Source organism: Sinocyclocheilus rhinocerous, unplaced genomic scaffold (assembly GCF_001515625.1).
Source record: "Sinocyclocheilus rhinocerous isolate Xijiao unplaced genomic scaffold, SAMN03320098_v1.1 scaffold314, whole genome shotgun sequence".
NCBI classification, from domain to species: Eukaryota; Metazoa; Chordata; class Actinopteri; order Cypriniformes; family Cyprinidae; genus Sinocyclocheilus; species Sinocyclocheilus rhinocerous.
Window position 1 is genome coordinate 1,360,876 of NW_015630021.1, and position 14,285 is coordinate 1,375,160.

Here is a 14,285-nt window from a genome sequence, read left to right on the forward strand (position 1 = left end):
TACAGAAATGCAGAAACAGACATTGTGATACTACAAAGAAGCACCCACAGAATGACTATGCAATAATAAATAATCATATACAACATGCCGAGTTTAAAAATGTATATAGACCAACATGCCCAAGGTCAAAAAATATCAAGATGTGCCAGAATACAGAACCAATAGACAAGTGCTTGCAGTTATTATTTGGCTAAATATATTTAAGAGTATAATGATTTTGTCTTTTGAGCTCCATGTTTTCTATGTTCTAGCATGCTTTCAATGCAATAAAGTGCTATAACAGCTTCCACAACAACTTGGATTTGTATAAAGAAACATTCCGTAACCACAAACATAAGTATTTCAATGACAATGTCTCTTCTAAATCCGTATTTATTCTCTTCCCTGTTTTTTATATACAAGTAGGTAAAACCACAGCAGTACTTCAAGTTATACGATGCTATGTAATGAATATACTATCAACACCATGATTCTCTAATCTGTGGGCTCATGACATAATAACCACCTAAAATGAAACACAGTCTCAGTTTGAAAGGATTTACCTAATCGCATGTTTGGCAGGTTAATGAGAGCGGATGGAAATATATCAGATTACAATCTAGTATGATGTGTTCCGGGCTTTTCCTCAGGTGCTTCCTCATCAAGCGAAGCATCAGCCATCACGAAGGAGTCTGTGGAGCGGGTGCTCATTCTCAGCGGTGCTAGATGTCTCATGTTGGTGGGCGTCCAGGGCAATCGTCCCTGAGCTCTCTGGGAAGGTGCCACAGCCGTGTTGTTCCCTGTCTCTGTTTGCCAGGGTGGGTTTCGCATGGGTGGAGAGGTGTCCATCTCAGGTATGAATGCTGGATTATCAACACCAGCTGCAGTAATTAAAGTAATTATGATATTGAAACGAGACACCATGGAAACAACCATAAAATAATAGGTATTTTTTCTACTCACTTGCACACTTAATGTAAATTGATATGGATCTTTTTGACAGACTGTGATGACACGTTTCCACAGTTATTAACGCTGTTAATCTAGCAAAGTTTTTTATATTTAAATGTATTTTTTTATTTAATGTGCATTTACAACTGTATTGTGTTACAGAAAACTAGTTAACGCTGCTGTGTGACTGTTTCTTATGCTCTTCCAACTAATACAATCAATCTCTCTATACTCTTTTGTAAGGTCATAGAAATGCTATAATTTTTATTTTCCTATTGGACAAATGGGAATGTCAAATTGAATTTGTTTCCGTTCACCACTATAAAAGTTTACCCAACAATGTTCAAAGAACCCCGGAAATGCGAAAAGGGTTCAATGTACAATATGTCACATGAATTCAGTATGCAGCTTGATTCTTACCACCAGGTGTGTTTGTGCTTCTCCTGTGGAAATGACCAGCAATTTCACTGCTAGAGGTGCTGTCAGCAGAAAACTCAAAATCTGATTGGACAAAACAGAATAACATTCATATATATTCATGCTAAAATAATTATAATTCCAGTACTTGTATAAGTAATATCAAATATATATAAAAAAATATATATACCTTCATCTCCATATGGATGGGTTCTGTGTGGGTCTGCTGGCTTTCCATTAGGCTTAAAATACACATTAGAAATTCAAGTATTGTGTATAATTAGAATCAAAATTGATAATAAAAAATGTTTAAACCCAATTTAACATATTTCTTAATTTCTTAAGTATTTTTTAAAAAAATTTTTCAGTTTTGATGTTATCCACGTTTTTTTGCTACCCAAAACAGTCCTTTTATTTTATTTTATTTATTTATTTATGTATGTATGTATTTATTTATTTAATTATTATTATTATTTTATTGATGTATTTTTTGTGAATGCAGACATCATACATTGAACTCTATTTCAAAAGATACTTAAAGGTCACATATTTTACAACTTTCTGGAGTTTTATTTTAGGTTTTGATGTCCTTAAGAATATATTTTTGCGGTATAAGTACCAAAAACCATCTCAATATATTTTTACAGCTCCTCTCTCAGGAGCTCTGCTGAGAATAGGTCTTTTGGCTAATTAATATTCATGAGCCTCTCTTCTGATTGGCCTGTTGTTTTCTGAGTGACGCACGGCCAGGCCAACCACAGGTAACTAGGGTCAGCCGACGTCACAGCGCTAGCTGGAGGCAGCAAAACAAAGGGGAAACTGGAGGCGGCCCATTCAAACCAGCGCAGATTCGGCTACATAAGGATCTACACAATCTTGTTGTGATGTTGGGTGCCAGAATCGACGTAATACAGCCTCAAATTAGAAATTTGATCGCATATCTGCTGCCACTGCCAGACAAAAAACCGACGACAGCTGTGGTTAAACGCGATAAAACGAGCAGACTGGACAGAAACGATCGTCAAAAATGCTCGCGTTTGCAGCGCACACTTCTTATCAGAAAAGGTTAAATAAAGTATTGTCGTTTGTTGTTATGGGCGCGTCTACAGATTTCTTGCCATATGTCTATGTTTCTTGCATCTCACGACTATGTCGTGTATGAAATAATGTCTGTGTGCATGTGTGCAAAACAACAAACTGACGATTTATATATAATCATTTGTAATTGTATATACATTGTTGTGATTAATTGTGGCTGGAACAATAATGTAGCTGTAAAAATAGTTGCCTGCTGAAATTGAAATGTATATACATCTTCATCATGACTAGATAGACACGGTGAGTTTGTCTTTACTATACACGTTAGATGTGATCACCTCATAGTAACAATCCTGTCAGATCGTCCATCCTTTGAGTGAGAGTGTAACGTTACAGGTCGGCCGATCTGGTTTCGTGGTTAAAGTTAACCTTTTCGACATGTTTCCGTGCTGTCGTTGCTCAGCAATGGCATGGATGCGATGTTGTCTGGGGGTTTGGCAAAAGGAGAGTGGGACGGTGGGCGGTGCTCGAGGTGGTGACTGAAGGCAGTGACTGTATAGTTCTGACGTCAACTTTTTACGGAAGTCACAACGGTTCTTGAAAAATCACAGCTACTTTATGCAGGCTGTGTGCATTTTACTGTGGACTGACTGTTTTGAAACTTATATGGTAGTTAAATAGCCCCTAGACCTCAGTGATCATGAAAAAAGCCAGGAAATTTCAGTTTTGACAATATGGGACCTTTAACTAAAAGTAGACAGTCTAATACCTTATGTGTTGAATCCTTCTTGGGATGTTTGGAGAGTTTCTTGGCAGGGTTGACACCCATCTTAGCCGATTTGAAGGACTCAAGGCGGCTTCTCATGGTTCTTTGGAAGATCTCCTGCATTTCATCTGGATTCTCTGAGGTGTTATAGTGACTGCGGCTGTAAGTGGGACGGTTCTGGTTAAAAACAGAAGAAATGGATTGATTTGGATGGAATGGGATTCAGATGAGCTTTTTCACTGGGCAGGTGTATTGTGATAAGATATCCAAATATTGATAAGAAAACAATATTCCATGTAAAAAAAAAAAAAGGAACAAAAAAAGAATGGAATTATGGTTTGAGTGATCAGGACAGTTCTTACATCTCTTCTGCTCTTGTACAGATGCTGATCTAATAGATGATGGGCACTGAGGTCATCAGGCATGCTCTTCCTGTCTTGCTCATGGATATCGAGGGATACAGATGGAATTGGGTTCTTCCTAGATTGAAAGAAGTCCAAATAATTGTAGTCAACATGCATTTAGCACAACACATTTAGCCATCTATATTTGTGCAATTTTCTCGTAAAACCTCATGAAACATTATCAACTGCATTGAGTTTCAAAAATTGTAACCACTTGACAAAATACTTACATAACAGAGGTCACTGGAACATTGTCAATGCCAAAATCATATTCTGACATGTCAGCCGTGATATAAGGCGTGATGTCTCCATACTCTAAAGCAAGCTTCTTCTTGAAGTCTACAGAGGCACTGTCATAATTACGAATGAAATCCAGAGAACCTTTGCGTTCACCCTAAATGTGAAAAAAAGTATTATTTATATATATGCGTGTGTGTAAAACACATTAATTCTTCATATCATTCACTACATACAGTAGTTGATGAAATTTTGAAATTATTATGAGGCTTTGAAAAATACATAATTACAACAGTACCTACTGAAAACTGGAAACAGAACACATTTTAGCAATTAACAAAACATTACAGTAAAACTGGAAATAGAAACTGGTGATACTCTCACCTCAGTTACATATTTAGTGGCATCCTCCAGATTGAGTTTGTGGAAGGCACCAAAGATCGGGTCTTTGTGCTTTCTGGCATCGCTTTTCAGTAGTAGCCAGCAGACATACTTGTCTTCAAAATAGTTCCAACTAAGAAAGAGAAAGAGAGAGAGAGAGAGAGAGAGAGAGAGAGAGAGAAACTGAGTAAAAGTTCTCAAACACAAATTATATGTTTGTTTTTTTGTTTTTTCCTAAAGTTAAATGCTCACTGTCTGGTCCACCAGTTATCTCCCATTCGGCCACAGATGTCCTCCATTGCTGTCAGTATGTGTTCAAAAGCCTATAGAGACACACACACACACACAATGGTATCACCCTTATTGTATTTCATTTTTTGATGTTGACAGTTACCACTACTTAGATGTTGTCCATTTAGCTGAAACTGCGCATATGGACTAAATCATATTTGCAGTGTGGAAATTATCCATAATAAGCCAGTGTGTCATGTAGGCTGTACTGTAGTAGAGACGCTAGCAGTAGGGAGTGAGGGTATTTAGGCTACATAATTTCTCAAAAATGAGGTGAGTCGATATTTTTAATAGCCTAATTATTTAGATTTTCAGATGCAAAGTTGTTTTGTTTTATAAGTTGTTAGGTAGCGTTGCAAAACGCAAAAAAGCGTTAATTTTTTCTTGACAACATTTAAGCTCATTTACAGATATTTTTACATTGTATTCTGTCAGCTGTTTAGAATCAGATTCGGAACAAGCGATGTCCGATTCAGAGATGAATGACTCATTTGAATCAGTTCTTTTTAATGAATCGGTTGAACCGGTCTGAATCATGGACGTCGATTAAATGTAAGGAGTTTGAATTTGAATTGTTCGAAGCGGTTCCATGGCTCACTCATGCACATGCTCAACTGAATCTGTTGGTTGGTTTCTCGCGCCTCCAAACTTCCTCGCGCATTCAGACATACTCTACTAGCAGTACTTTGCCAGTTGAATGAGATTAATGGAAAAACAACTAACTGTTTACTCCACAAGCCAAAAGAAAAGGTGCTCACAAAGACATATTCAGGTGAGGTGACATTACAGAATTACTCCCTTAGTATATGTATATGGCCACAAAATGCATTTTAAAGTTGTTTAAGGGAGAAGCCCTGAATATTATTATGTGTTTGTTTATAGCTTGGAGAATGTTGTAGTCCTGTAAAGATTTCCTTTTTTTGTTGTTGTCCTGACAGTATAGCAGTGGGTTAAGGTCACATTATTTAATATCATATCATTATTACTTGATTTATTTTTTTTAGGTTTTGTTATTATAAACAAATAAAAAAACGAAGTTATTGTTATGCAAATAGGGAATCATTAATGTTAAAAAAAAGTAGAGGGATAAACTGTCATGAGTGTTTTTTACCCTGTTGTTCATTTTTCCATTGAGAGTCAGATCCGAATGAGTTGCCTTTTTAACCTTCAGCCATTGAACCAGTGGTTTCATGGTGATCCCCTACAAAAATAATATACACAGTGACTTCAAGTTAGCCAAACCATGTGCGTCATCAGATGAGAACAACTGAGAACATCACAAAATGCCCACTTTTATAAGTTTATAATCACAGGCCTTATGAATTCAAGTGACATCCATGCTTTTGCAACAGATCCATGGTATGCACTAGTTATGGTCAGAATGAGTGATTGAAGGGTCACACCTGAAGAATGACAGTGAAATACACCACAATGAGTGTGGTACCAAGCATCAGATTCTTCTCTGGGATCTTCTTCTCATCTAAAATGGCCGCGAGTCCATACGCCACTGCTCCTCGCAGGCCACCGTAGGCCATTACAAACTGGTCTGTGATGTCGATAGGAATCAGACGAGACTGATTCAAGATCCAGTTGAGGAAGAAAACACCTGCATATAAAGAAACCCACAACTGACGTCAGTTTTCATGAACATGAACAGAGTTTTAGGAAGCATTTACAAGGAATTCATGACTTTAACTAACCAATGAACCTGAATATAACGACAAAGAAGATAGTGAGAAGGATGAAGCCAGTGTTCCAAACCCAGATGTTTTTATCAATGGCTGAAACTCCCAGGAAGACGAAGATCATGGTCTCTGAGCCGTTGGCCATCACCTTCAGAGTGTAACGTAACGTTGTGACAGATTTTTCATCCATGTTGGCATTGATGTACTTCTGACAGCAGACACCACAGAAAGTGATCCTGTCACAGTCAATGATTATTGTAAACAATGACTATTGTAAACAAATGGTTTACATTAATTTACAAATTTTTAAATGTAATTATTTTTATGCATTTATCAGGAAAGCATTGATTTCTTAAGAAGCTCTTACGAAAGTATCGCAGAGAGTGAGAGCATCTCAGCCGTCAGATAAGACAAGTAGCCAAGCACAATGATGAAGCCGGCTTCGATGACCTGGACGTTCTTGGTGATCCTGGTCAGCATGGATATCAGAATGGCAAACACAACACCAAGAAAGGAGCCTCCAAATGCCACAACAAAGAACGAAACTAAGAGAGCAAAAAATGTGTTGTGAGGGGGTGTCAAAAGGGGTTATTATCGTAAAACTAAAACCATAAAAAAACCATTACTTAAAATAATAAATAAAACTTAAACTTATTTTATTTCAGCTAGAGGCCAAGGCAACATTTCACATTTTGTTTAAGTTAAAGGGGTGGTTCACTGGGTTTTTTCTAGGCTTGATTGTGTTTATGGGGTGCAGTCTAACATGTTAATGCTTCGTTTTTTAAAAAACACATTATTTTTCACATAATTTACCTTTATTCCACACCTCTCTGTCCCTTTTCTGAGAAACGGGCTGATCATTTCCTTCTTTTATGAAGCCCCGCCCTCAGAAATAGGCGATGGGCTCTGATTGGTTAGCTAGCCCAGTGTGTTGTGATTGGCTAAACCACCTCTAGAGCTCGTCTAAATGTCCCGCCCCTCACCTCGGCGGCATGTGCTCCGGTTGTATTGTAAACAATGACGTTGTCTATATTGCTTATCAATTTGAGCCCGATTGAGACGCAGAGGATATTATTGAAGAGGATCGTGCGGCACCTGTGCAAGCACGGCTTTTAATGTTAGGCCTATGTTTTTTGTTTGTTGTTGTCTCATACTTTTAGATATGCTGTTATTTGTAAATGCTACTGCTTATGTTAGCTTTTAATATACTGTTTTATCCTGATTAAAGCTTTAATACAGTACAGCAACTGCACGCGTATCCATGTTTAAGGCTTCTCATAACTATGTGAAAATAAGCATATAATTGTAACAGTTCATTGTTGGAGGTGAGCTGAACGAGAGAGAGAGAGAGAGAGAGAGAGAGAGATGTGTGCAGAGCAGGGGGAAGCGAGAAACAGTATTAAGAACCGCTGATTTAGAACATTGATTTTGAAACTTGTGAATCCATTAGAATCGTTAGAAGACAGAATCGCGATTCATATATGAATAGATTTTTACGTGCACCTCTAGTTTTCTCTTCCTCTTCTCTAAAGCAGCGCTGCATGGCCTCGCCCCCTTTGCTGCCTTTTCCAGAGGGCGGGGTTTATCTGGGTTTGTGATGTCACAAACCCGGGAAGTAACTTGTTGTAGTCCCTAGCAGCCGTTTTTGTAGGCATTAAACTGCCAGAATTTTAAAAGACAATATCTCAGTTTGCATTGAACTTACAGTTTTGTAACTTTGCAGATATTGTTTATGCTCAAACAACAACATTAGACACTAACTAATGTTAAAAAAGTGAAATCGCAATGAACCACCCCTTTAAAGTCAGCGTGAAATGTAAGTTGCTGCCAACTTCAGTATTGTGATGTATTTCCAACTGAAACAGAATATTGAATAGAGGGTGGGGATTTATTTTAGCGCACATCCTCTCATTCGTAGCAAACTAACGGTTAGAGGGGAGTGGTCAAGGATATTCTGGTCAAACTGATGTCATCAGAGAAGGAATGTCATTCCAGAGTGGAAGCAAATATTCAGATTTTGATTAAAGATTACCAAGACAAACTTTTTTTTTTCAGTGGATTAACTTGCATGGATTAATTGTTCACCTCCAGACAAGCAATGTGAGCTAACAAAGTAAATAATGTCAATTTTGATTTCATGTGGACCTTAAGTTGAAGTACTAAAATAACCAAAACTAAAACTTAATAAAACTAAATTGATTAAAAACGAAGAAAAGAAAAAAAAAAGCACAATAAAAACTTGAACTATAATTAAAGTAAAAATATATTTAAAAATGTAAGTATAATTGTAAAATCTAATCTAATCTAAGTATAATAGTATACCAGTGCTACTAAAATAACACTGGTGTCAATTGGTGTTTATTAGGGAACAATCTAAGAGTTATGCACCCCATTGTCTGTGTCCATACCTATTCCTTTGATAATCTCTGCGGCATTGATTTTCGGGCCTCCCAGAGACACGAATGCATCAAACACATTATAAAGCACCTGTGACAGACAGAACAAGAGAGAGAGAGAGATAATATTAGATGGATGTAATAGCCATCAAATACTATTATCAAATATTTACTTGACATTCAAGTACATTTTTAAATGAAAATGCCATGATTCCTTTAAAAAAAATGAGCCGTGACATTTAGAGTTGTTGAGAAAAACTGAGACTCACCACTGTGACTCCATCATTGAGCAGGGACTCTCCAAATACCAGGATGTAAAGTACTTCATTCACATGCACTTCCTCAAACACGGCAATCACTGCCACCGGGTCCACGGCAGCTATCAGAGCACCAAACAACAGGAACTGCAGAGGGCCGATGTTCAAGTTCCCTGAGGTTTAGTGAAACTGTTAGTAACTGAAACTTGTGTAAGTTTCTTATGCTCACCAAGACTGCGTTTATTCATTTATTTGGTCACAAATACAGTAAAAACAGTAATATTGTGAATATTATTACCATTTAAAGAACAGTTGTTACGTCCCAGGACGTATGAATTTGTGTTTCGTAATCATGGTGTATGTCATTCATTGATGTGCTTCCAGTGGACCCAACGGCCTGCTGGGAGTTGTAGTTTTTGTTGTATGTTTTGTCCTATTTTCTGTGCTCTTCCCTGTCCTAATCTAGGTGACTGGACCTACCAGCTGCTCCTCGTCAATGTCAAGAGGAACCAGTATTTAAGCAGAACAAGAGAGTGAGCTATTAAGATATTCTGACTGTCTGTCTAAACTTTTAAACTGTGTCAAGCTAATCATGATAGTAACATCTATCTAATCTATTTATCTAAAGTTTTAAACTTAAAGCTTTTACAGCTGCTTTAAACTTTCAGGCTAGGCTTTCTCAAGCCAACCTAAAGTTTGTCTTGACAAACTTTTTTATCTAGTTTTAAAGTGTTACTTCCCTTTTGCCCCTAGAAATATAATTGTGAACGTAATAGTTTTCTATTCAAATTTATATTAAAATGTAGCTTATTCATGTTCAGCATCCATTACTCCAGTCTTCAGTGTCATATGATCATTAAGTAAATGTCATTGTAAAACTCAGATTTACCCATTGCACCTCCTTCATAGCAGGCCCATAGTGCAATGCCCACTGTGCCCGCATTCCAGCATGTTCCAATAATGGCATGGATAAGAATGGCACCCAGGTTGCTGAAGAATAGTTTGTTTGGCATGCAGTAACTTGCATCCAAGATGATCTGGGGAAGCAAGTAGTAGAAGAAGTTGGTGGGGATCAGTTTGAAAGTCTGCGCCTTGTCTGCTCCCCAGACGATTCCTCCCAAAATAAAGCCCAGCATGATGAGCAGACCACTCTCTGGGAACACACTGGTGACACTGTGGTTCAGCTCACACACTAAAAAGAGAAGACAGATGATGACAAGCTGAGTTTTTAGCAGTCATTATTCAGGTTTTAGTTTCACATTGTCCTAATATGCTGATTTAGTCCGTTTCCACTGCTGTCACGTTTGATCAATTTAATGTGTCCTTGCTGAATAAAAGTATCATTTCTTTAAAAAAGAAAAAAAATACATCTTACTGATCCCAGACTTTTGAAGAATAGTGTATGTCAAACATCATTCTTCAGCTTTTGAGTTTATAATAAGTTTCAGCATTTTAATTTCGTAAGTCACATTTAATTATATGAACCGCATTAAAACTGTATTTTGTTTCTAATTTATATGTACATTACAACATGTACATTATTGTGTAAAATGTTGTGTATTTTGGATAAATTGCTAGATATAATTAATCTTACCAAGACAAAGGAGTCATTTAATCCATGTCAGAAATGTTCCACCTCAGAATGTCCAACTCAGTACTTCGATACTCAACTTTGATGTATCAGAAATGACAATGTTGAAATTCTCATGACTATCAGAAAAGTAACAAAATGTGATGCAAGTCATTGTTTGAAGAGAAACTAGTGAGAGACTGAGAAGTGTAAAAGTTCACAGCTCCAAGATTGCCTGTGACTGAAGAAACATTATTTATAAACACATTAAACTCTCTTTGTGAAATGGACAAACAATTGAAACTCTTTAGTTCACAGGAACTTTGTGTTTCATGTGATTCATTTAACATCAGTTACTTGAGCTAAAAAATTAAGCTGTGCCACTGATATTGATGTTTCGTCATCTTCTGCAGGAAAGGAAGTTCGAGGCGGATGGACCGCTCATCCTGCTCAATGTTTAAGGTAAGCTAGTTAATATAGTGAGGCTTAACAATCTAACAATCTATCAATCTTATTGGATTGTTTGTATCATCTTCACCATGAAGGAGTAGACAGCATATCACTGCACCTATACCTTATTCATTTGGTTTTGGTAGTATGTTATGATGAGAAATGTTTGATCTGAGCACAGTTTGAGACTTTAGTGAGATCTTGTCTGTATACTTTAATAGACACGTAGGATTACTGGGGTCATTTTATTAAGTGAAAAATCTGAGAAGCAGAATATTTAAGCAAAACACTTCATTTGCTCTCAATTTGCTCTTATTTCTAAGTAAGAGAAATGAGTCCTTTCCTATTGGATGACTCGCTGGATTATTTCATACAGCATTTAAAAGCTTTGTCGCTGCCAGACAAGGTCTGTCATGCTTTCATCTCAATGAGATTATACATTTGAATGCCCACAATTACAGAACTTTACAGTGTCTTTGTAGCATGTAAATGATTATGCAACAGGTTTATTTCACTTTGATCTGTGTTATTTTATCATGGTCTGTTCAAACGTGTCATATTTTAAAGCTGCAATTGTTCAGCCAACCAACAATTACAGACTACACTATTAGATTTTTATGTGGAATATGTGTTTACTCTTGGGTTTGGGGTAGTTAAATAGTTTACATCCCGCCGACTGTGTGATTGGGCAATAAAGGCTGTAATGCTTAACAAACAGAGCTGGCCTAAACTAGTAAACTGTTCTGCACCTTGTTGACCCCTCTCTTGTATGTTACACCCGATATCAAAAAACATCAGGAAAGTTACAGCTTCAGGGGGACGTTCATGTCCATTATGCTGTGGGTGACCTTGACTTAATGTTTTTACGAGTGAGCTAAAATTATTTAACAATTGAGAGTATTAAAATAGTAGCATGCGTCTTTTATGGAAGTCTTAAGTAATGATTGATGTAGTTTTTTTTTATGTCTTTGCAATCAGTACCGTCGACTTGTACAGTGAGTATAACTGCATACCTCGGCAATAGAATCAACGGTCAACATTCGAGAGTATGTCGTACATCAAGTCCTGGTATTGCGAATACGTTACAGCCTCTTTGATGCATGTTGCAATGCACAGGGGTGACTTTCTCTAAGGGACACAATTATTATCTTTTTAAATTTCTGTCAGAAATTAAATAATGATTTTAATAAGTAAAAGATAGCTATTGTTATATTTGTGCCCTTTTTAATATAAATTGTGGAAGGATGGGAAATTTTATATACAGTATATATATCCCAGTAATCCTACATATTGTAATTGGTTATTTTATTGGATATGTTGGTGTTTTAGTGGGTGTGTTTTTTTAAGTGTGTATTGGTTGTGGTTTACTTCAATTCGTTAAATCTGAAAATGAACATTGTACTACAGTCTGATTTTGACTATCATGCACTAAAGATTGCACAAATACTTAAACTCAAATGGATACCTGGACAATTTTCAATCTGGTTTTCGACCGCATCACAGCACAGAGACAGCGCTCATTAAGATAATAAATGATATTCGCTTAAATTCTGAATCTGGCAAAATATCAGTGCTGGTACTACTAGATCTCAGTGCTGCGTTTGACACTGTCGATACAAATAAACTTGCCTTGCCTTGCCTTGCCTAAAGCTGACCTGACACTGTGCCTTTGAGGAAAGTCAAAGATTCAGGCGGCCCATTAATTATTTAATGTAGTACATTATTAACTAGCAGTAAGGTATTGTTTCAGCACTGTAATTTCTCAGAGTAGATCTCTCCAGCTTTGTCCATTGCCAGTGATGTGTTACAGATCATGTCCTGGAACTAAATATAAATTATATACCTCATTTGCTTCTTGCCAACAGCCAATTAACAGAGGCTGCGAGTTTATGAACATGGGATCTTTGCGCACACAGAATTTGGATGTAAAACGGCAGGTCACATTGACATGAAACACAAAGAAATACAGTAAGCAATCACCTTCAGACTTTAACATTAGGCTGTCAATTTATGAAACATTTGAATCCAATTAATTGCATGACATTCACAATTTATTTATTAACTGTATTTGCCGAAACAAAGCAAACTAAATTAATTAATTATTGAAAAGACATTTTAAAAAGTGTCTTTAGCAGTCAGTAGTTTAGCAGTATTTATTTTAAGCCTGTCATTGACCTACAGTGCAGCAATAGATTTTGCAATTGAATTTGTGAAACTAAAAATAAATAAATAAATTGATTGGCTTATTATTTTTCTTGAGGTATTATGACAAACAGGATAAACCAGATTTTACTTGACTTTCAAATGCAGAATTACAGATGTCTAAATATGCGTTACATTTTTCAAAGTTCATTTTACAAGAAAATACTGATTTATTTATTTTTTTCCTTAAAGAGTTGTTTAATTAGAAATGCGTTACTCGATGTTTCTTTTTAGTTATTTGTGAAATTTACCAGTAATTTCTGAGTGATTGTTTTTTGTTTTCTTTTTATCAGTGTGTTTTGTCTATTTTATTGGCGAAATGTACTAAGAACTTTTAGACCACACATACTATGGCAAAGGAAGTTGTTGTTTTGTTTAATGCTAATGCACCTTTGCTTTCCATTTTTAAAACATTCAGCTTGTCTAAACTTGCTCATCACCTTGAACTCAACCTTCATAACACTGTGCTCTTTGTATTCTATGCTAAGTCTTGTCCACTCTGTCTCCTGTTAAATCTCCATTGACTCTTAAACAGGTCAGGTCACTTGCCGTCTTTTTATGCCAGTGCCAAAAAACATTGATGTAAGCATTCAGTCTGTAGTACCTCCATGAAGCCTGTAGGTGGCATGCATAAATACTACTTTATTATGAAACTGATTCCTCAGACAACTGAGTAACTGTTCGGTTCGGATGAGTCCACCTTCCAAATACTGTCTAATTTTTATATAAAGAAAGAAGTGTAGCTAAAGAAAGCTGGCCAGCTTTATTCATTGTGCAGTGTTCTTTGCGGAAGCATTTTATAGAAAAAAAAAATTGATTTAGATAAAATTTACTGATAACTAATATGAGGATTAAAAGAAAAGTATCTTGTATTTGTCAGGACTGCATTTAGTAGGCTATTTTGATTTGAAGTGCTTTCGTCTGGCGAAATATGACTCTCGAGAGATGGCCTGTAATCCGATATTAAAGATATCAGATAACCTATTTGATTCCCATTCAATAATAAGCTGTCAGATGTGCACATTCAGTGAGATTCATTCGGTGAGAGTAAATTTTACCTTCTAAATTTGGGCAAACATGGCAATACCATGATTCAGACTGCCAAATAGGGTGGAAAAATTCCCGGTAAAAAAATCCAAAACGTTCTTTAACAAAATAACGTCACCCATTACCGAACATTTAAGTCATGAAAAGGTACCGAACCTTAACTTAACCACACTGTAATAAATAAATAAATAAATATTACATGTACATGTTAAAA

At 36.4% G+C, this 14,285-nt stretch overlaps 1 protein-coding gene across 1 annotated transcript in view; it reads right to left on the minus strand.

Annotated features, from left to right (window-relative positions):
* Positions 1-93: 93 nt before the first annotated feature.
* The window catches only part of LOC107739626 (sodium/hydrogen exchanger 3-like), a 15,142-nt gene continuing 950 nt past the window's right edge, over positions 94-14,285 (minus strand). The window contains exons 2-16 of the mRNA XM_016551792.1: positions 9,692-9,994; positions 8,815-8,975; positions 8,558-8,636; positions 6,517-6,694; positions 6,165-6,385; positions 5,868-6,070; positions 5,576-5,665; positions 4,426-4,496; positions 4,177-4,306; positions 3,786-3,949; positions 3,514-3,631; positions 3,155-3,328; positions 1,538-1,589; positions 1,351-1,431; positions 94-860 (exon numbers count right to left, since the gene is read on the minus strand). Coding sequence (XP_016407278.1) covers positions 592-860; positions 1,351-1,431; positions 1,538-1,589; positions 3,155-3,328; positions 3,514-3,631; positions 3,786-3,949; positions 4,177-4,306; positions 4,426-4,496; positions 5,576-5,665; positions 5,868-6,070; positions 6,165-6,385; positions 6,517-6,694; positions 8,558-8,636; positions 8,815-8,975; positions 9,692-9,994 — 2,294 coding nt within the window. The 3' untranslated portion in view covers positions 94-591. The remainder of the gene's footprint in view (positions 861-1,350; positions 1,432-1,537; positions 1,590-3,154; positions 3,329-3,513; positions 3,632-3,785; positions 3,950-4,176; positions 4,307-4,425; positions 4,497-5,575; positions 5,666-5,867; positions 6,071-6,164; positions 6,386-6,516; positions 6,695-8,557; positions 8,637-8,814; positions 8,976-9,691; positions 9,995-14,285) is intronic.